At 52.8% G+C, this 6155-nt stretch overlaps 2 protein-coding genes across 2 annotated transcripts; both read right to left on the reverse strand.

Annotated features, from left to right (window-relative positions):
• Positions 1-307: 307 nt before the first annotated feature.
• EAH_00055640 (hypothetical protein) lies at positions 308-1458 on the reverse strand (the record flags this gene model as incomplete). Its single annotated transcript, XM_013397637.1, has 2 exons — positions 308-567; positions 1278-1458. 2 exons carry the CDS (start codon positions 1456-1458, stop codon positions 308-310), a joined length of 441 nt encoding a protein of 146 aa, XP_013253091.1.
• Positions 1459-2946: 1488 nt separating this feature from the next.
• On the reverse strand, positions 2947-5181 carry EAH_00055650 (hypothetical protein, conserved; the record flags this gene model as incomplete). Its single annotated transcript, XM_013397638.1, has 2 exons — positions 2947-3636; positions 3949-5181. The coding sequence occupies 2 exons, from the start codon at positions 5179-5181 to the stop codon at positions 2947-2949; spliced, it is 1923 nt and encodes a 640-aa protein (XP_013253092.1).
• Positions 5182-6155: the final 974 nt, after the last annotated feature.

Consider the following 6155-nt stretch of genomic DNA (forward strand, 5'->3'; position numbering starts at 1 on the left):
TTGCTGCAGGCATCGGATCTGAGTTTCAGTTTCAGCAGCCACGAGACCCTAGGAATGATTTTTTCTCTGGTTGCTGCAATCCTCGTAAGTTGCTGCTGCTGCCGCTGCTGCTGCTGCTGCTGCTGCCGCTGGCTGTACTGATCGTCTGCATCGCAGCAGCTTCTACCTGCAGCAGCAGCAAGCAGCAGTAGCAACAGCAGCAGCAGCAGGGTGGTGGTTGTGCTGCTGCAGCAAGGCCTGACCTTCGTGCTGAATGAGAGATTTATGGAGGACCCAAGCGAGCCAATCTGCGGCCTCAACTTGGTGTTTATGATTGGGTTAGCTGCTGCTGCTGCTGCTGCTGATGCTGCTGCTGCTGCTGCTGATGCTGCTGCTGCTGCTGTCGCTGCTGATGGTGCTGCTGCTGTTGCTGTTGATGCTGCTGTGGCTGATGATGGTGCTGCTGCTGTAGCTGCTGATAGTGCTGCTGCTGTAGCTGCTGATGGTGCTGCAGCTGTTGCTGTTGCTGCTGCTGTTGTTGTTGCTGCAGCTGCTGCAGCGGGTCTACTTTTTGTGTTGCGGTGTTCTCTGCATGCAGAAGCATCAGCACCGCCTTGCTGCTGCTTTGGTCTTGCGTATGGACCTTGCCTCGGGTGGGCAATCAGCCAACTAGCTAGCTAGCTAGCTAGCTAGCTGGCTAGCTGGCTAGTTGGGTAGCTAGCTGCATAGATGCGCCGCGTATCAACCTTGCCTGAGGTAGACCCCCTGACTCCTCTTAGCTAGTTGCCTAGCTAGCTAGCTAGCTAGACAGCTAGACGGCTAGACAGCCAGCTAGCTGGAGAGCTAGACAGCTAGCTAGCTAGCCAGTGAAGTACCTGTGTGATTGTAGGTGGACGAGTTAATAGTAAGCCGCGTGCGAAGCCAAGGAGGAGACCCATATACAATTTTGCTGCTGCTGCTGCTGCTGCTGCTCTGTGGGGCCGTTCACTCCGCCACCATGTGGTTCATCATCGCAAAGCTTGGTCTGCTGCTGCTGCTGCTGCTGCTGCTGCTCCTTCTGTTGTTGCGGCTGCGCTGCTGCTGCTGCTGCTGCTTCTGTTGTTGCGGCTGCGCTGCTGCTGCTGCTGCTGCTTCAGTTGTTGCGACTGCGCTGCTGCTGCTGCACTACTGCTGCTGCTGCTGCACTACTGCTTCTGCACTTTTGCTGCTGCTGCAGCTGCACTTGCTGCTGCTGTTGCTGCACTGCAGTGAGAAGTTCTGCTGCTGCTGCTGTTTGCTGCTGCTGCAGGTGCTGTTACCTCGGGGGCGCTGAAGGGCTGCAAGGCCGCAGCAGTGGTGGTGCTCAGCCACATCTTGTTCTGCAGTGTGCAGGTCTGCTGCTGCTGCTGCTACTGTTGCTGCTGCTGCTGCTGTTGCTGCTGCCGCTGCTGCTGCTACTGAGAATTCCAGTGCGATCCGAAGGGAGGCCCAAACGTTCATATTACCTTCTGTTGCTGCTGCTGCTGTTGCTGTTGCTGCTTCTGCTGTTGCTGCAGGAGTCTCAGTGCGTAGACCTGCAGAAAGGCGTAGCTGCTGCTATGTGTATTGCCGGTGTGGTGCTGCACTCGCTGCTTTGAGGCCCCGCGGGCCCCAAGCAGCAGCAGCAGCTGCTGCTGCTGCTGCAGCAGCACCAGCAGCAACTGTGCAAGCAGCAGTAGCACCAGCTGCTGCAGCTGCTGCTGCAGCAGCTGAAACAGCAGCAACGGCTGCAGTAGCAGCAACAATAGCACCAGTTCCTGTAGTTGCAGCTGCAGTAGCAACTGCAGCAGCAGCAACCGCAGCAGCAGCTGCTGCTGCAGCCGCAGAAAGGATGCGCTCCGAAGGACGCCAGCGATTGGTGCGGGCGGTTTGTGCCTCCGCCCAGCCAACCAAATGGCTAGTAGGTGGCTAGCTAGCTAGCTAGCTAGCTAGTTAGTCACTTAGCTAGCTAGCTAGCTCAATAGCTAGCCGAGTTTAGTACAGCTAGCTAGCTAGCCAGCTAGCAAGCCGACCTTAGTTTGGTTAGCTAGCTAGCCAACTGTAGCATGGCTAGCTAGCTCGTCGGCTACCCGAATTTGAAATGGCTAGCTAGCCACCTTTATTATGGCTAGCTAGCCACCCTTATTATGGCTAGCTAGCCACCCTTATTAGGGCTAGCTAGCCACCTTTATTAGGGCTAGCTAGCCACCTCTAATATGGCTAGCTAGCCACCCGCAATATGGCTAGCCAGCAAACTTTAGTATGGCTAGCCACCCGTAATATGGGTAGCTAGCGAACTCCAATGTGGCTAGCTAGCCATCTTTAGTATGGCTAGATAGCCGTCTTTAGTATGGGTAGCTAGCCAACTCTAATATGGTTAGCTAGTTAGGTTAGCTAGCTAGCGAACAACGATATCGTTAGCTAGTGACTGATATGTCTAGCTGAGCGACTCTACAGCTAGCTAAATGTCTCTATGGCTAGCTTAACAACAGGGCGCCTAGCTACATAGCTAGCTAGGGCTTCGGCTAGCTAGCTACCAACCTCTCTAGCTAGCTACTAACCCCTCTTGCTAGCTAGCTAGCTGAATTGCTCCGCTGTTTGTTTTCTAACAGACAAATGATGCAGAGTTCAGCTGCCAATTATCACCTCCCCAGGGACCCTCCGCAGCAGCAGCTGCTGCTGCTGTTGCTGCAGCTGCTGCAGATGCAGCAGGGGCCCAAAGCGCAACTGCCGCGTCCGCTTCGAATGCTGCAGGAGCGCGAGCAGCAGTAGCAGCTGCTGCAGCTGCTGCAGCTGCTACTGCAGGAACTGCTGCTGCTGGAGCTACTGCTGCAGCTGCTCATGCTGCAGCTGCTGCAGCAGCTGCTGCTGCTGGAGTGTGTAGTTTGCAGCCATTTGTTGAGGAGAGGTGAGGAGACACCTGGCTGCGCATGAAGAAGACAAAAGGAGACAAAGAGAGACAACAGAGTATCAGCTGTCTCCGATGGTGCTGCAATCAATAAACAATGTCTTGTTGCTGCAGCAAAGGCTGCTGCTGCTGCTGCAGCGGGCAGGTGGAGAGCAGCGGCCACCCAGCAGCTCCAGAGTAGGAGACGCAATTCCGTCATCTGCTGCAGCAGTTGCTGCTGCATCCTCCTGCTGCTGCTGCAGCAGCTGCTGCTGGTTGCTGCTGCTGCTGTTGCCTACACCGTGCAGCAGCAGCTCCAGCAGGAAGGGCCCCTCTTTTGCGGTGTATGTACACTCCAACTCTCCTTTTAATTCTGAGAGACCGGCGATAAGATCTCTATCTTGCTGCTGATCCTGTCCTGCTGCTGCTGCTGCTCGTGCTGCAGCAGCAGCAGCAGCAGCAGCAGGAGACTGCAGCAACGGCAGATAACCCAGCAGCGCCTCCGGCTCAGTTGCGCGCCTTACGATTGAAATATGATGAGTAAGAAGAGACACAAACAAAGGCTGCTGCTGAAGTGGCAGCTTCGCACCCCTTTCCTGCTGCTGCTGCTGCTGCTGCTGCTGCTGCTGCTGCTGTTGGGGGAAGGACACGTCTACGAGGTCTAGAAGAGACAAAAGGGCGCGCAGCAGCAGCCACTGCAGCAAACGGAGACAACTCTCCCGCAGTGCTGCTGCTGCTGGGTGACAGTCGAGCGGCAGCAATTCACAGAGACGCTGCAGCAGCAGCAGCAGAAGCAGCAGCAGCACACAAGAATACCTGTCTTTCGCAGCAAACAGGCGTAGAAGAAGAGCAGCAGTAGCAGGAATAGCAGCAGCAACAGCAGCAACAACAGCAGCAGCAGACCAGCAGCAGCAGCAAAGCCAGCAGCAGCCGCATGAACAACAGCAGCAACGGCAGTACTACCAGCAGCAACAGCAGCCGGGCGGGGAGCAGCAGCAGCAGCAGGAAGAGCAGCAGCAGCAGCAGCAGCAGCAGGCACATTAGCAGCAGCAGCAACAGCAGCAGCAGCAGCAGCAGGTGCATACCATGAGGACATCTCTTGCTTGTTTGTCTTTGTGATGCTTGATAGTTTCCTCGCTGCGCCCTGCTGCAGTTTGGTTTGCTGCTGCTTCCAGCAGCAGCCGTTCTGCTGCTAACTCAGCAGCAGCACGGGCGCCTTCAACTCCAAGCAGCGCAACAGGGGCCTCTGCTCGATGCATGCAATCATCAGCAGCAACGAGAGCTCTCCACACCCCTCCTGCTGCAGCAGCAGAACAACGCATCCTGCTGCTGCTGCTGCTGCTGCAGTCGTTGCTGCTGCCGCTGCCGCAGGGGTCGGCGGGAGCTTGTGTGTCTGCTGCAGCAGCAGCAGCACAAGCAACTGCAGCAGAGCCGATCTGCTGCGGGGGGCAGTAAAAGACAAGCGCAGCAGTTGAAGGCTGCAGTGTCTGTACAGTTCCGACTTCACCGCAGCGGCGAGCGCACGCCCACTCAGCAATCCTGCTGCTGCTGCTGCTGCTGCTGCTGTTTTTGTTGCTGCTGGGGGTGGCAGTGGCTTGTGCAGCTTCCGCAGCAGCAGCTAGCGCCTGGTGAACGGAGATAGAAGAAGCGAGTTGCTGCTGTTGCTGCTGTTGCTGTTGTTGTTGTTGTTGCTGCTGCAGCAGCGCGTTCAGTCCCCCCGCATTCCCTTCTCTCTCTGCTGCTGCCTCTGCAGCAGCAGCAGCAGCTGCTGCTGCTGCTGCACCTGCTGCAGCAGCTGCTGCTGCAGGTGCACTCCAGCAGTCTGAGCCTCTTCTATTTGTTTGAGGGGTTGTAGGGCCGGTGGAGGCGACGGCATTGAGAGAGAGAGGAGGTGAAGAAGGAAAGCAGCTGTCTAACTTATCTGTACATTCTGCTGCTAAGCCCTCGCAACTAAATAAACCCAAATGCTGCTGCTGTTGCTGCTGCTGTTGTTGTTGTTGTTGCTGCTGCTGCGGTGGTGGTGGTGGCAGTGTGTTGCTGCTGCTGCTGCTGAACCCGTTATGTTTAGAAGGGAAGAAGCGACGGGGAGTGAAGGAAGAAACAAAAGAGCGGTGGGCGCTGCTGAGGTGTACAGGCACCTCCGAACCCTCTGCTGCTGCTGCTGCTGTTGTTGTTGTTGTTGTTCCAGCAGCAGCAACAGCAGCAGCAGCACCAGCAGCACCAGCAGCACCAGCAGCAGCAACAGCAGCAGCAGGTGTGTCCTCCTCACCTGCTGCTGAACGGGCGAAAGGCAGCCACTTTCTTCTCCCGTACTTCATTTTGTTTGCGAGAGCAAATAAATAAATAAATATAATATTATTTATTTATTTATTTAAAGACAGCTCGCAGCCCTCAGCAGAGACAGCAGCAATGCCAACAGTAATAACAAAAAAAACAAACAAAAAACAAAGACAACAACAATAGCAACTGCTGCTGATGCTGCAGCAGCAACAGCAGCAACAGCAGCAGCAGCAGCAGCAGCAGACCAATGGCCAGCGCCGTGCTGCTGCTGCCGCTGCGCGCTGTCTAGAGGAGTATAAATAGACGACAAGAAACAAGTTTAAAAATAATGATTATTCATATTTTAATTAATTATTAAATTAATTTAAGTTAATTAATTATATTAATTCTTTTAAACCCTGCTCTGCTACTCCGAGCAAACCCTAGCCACAGCAGGCATTCACTTCATTAGCAACACCGAGGGTTTAGGGTTTAGGGTTTAAGGGTTTTAGTAAGAGATTAGGGTTTAAGTGTTAAGATTATAAGGGTTTTAACTTTAAGGGTTTAGGGTTTAGGTGGATTTAAGCGCTTGGAGGCATAGACTTTAGGGTTTAGGGTTTAGGGTTTTGAAGGGTTTAGGGGTCTACAGTTGATGGTTTAGGGTTTAGGAGTAGCAATTTCTGCTGTCAGGGTTTATCTACGGTTGGAGAGGGATTAGGGTTTATGAGGGTTTAGGGTTTAGGGTTTGTGAGGGTTTAGGGTTTAGGGTTTATGAGGGTTTAGGGTTTATTTATACAGACATAGTCTCTCTGTCCTTCTATTGTTATATATTGTAGATAGGTATAAAAAGAAACAAATAATTATAAACAAATTTATTTTATCTTATTTTATTTTATTTTATTGATATTTGTTTTGTATTTTTCTTCTCCTGCAGACTGCAGTAATAAATAACACAGAATATATAAATATATAAATATACAAATATATATATATATATATATATATTTATATATATTTATATATAAATATACAT

This window comes from Eimeria acervulina, genomic scaffold (assembly GCF_000499425.1).
Source record: "Eimeria acervulina Houghton genomic scaffold, Eah_scaff1109, whole genome shotgun sequence".
Lineage (NCBI taxonomy): Eukaryota > Apicomplexa > Conoidasida > Eucoccidiorida > Eimeriidae > Eimeria > Eimeria acervulina.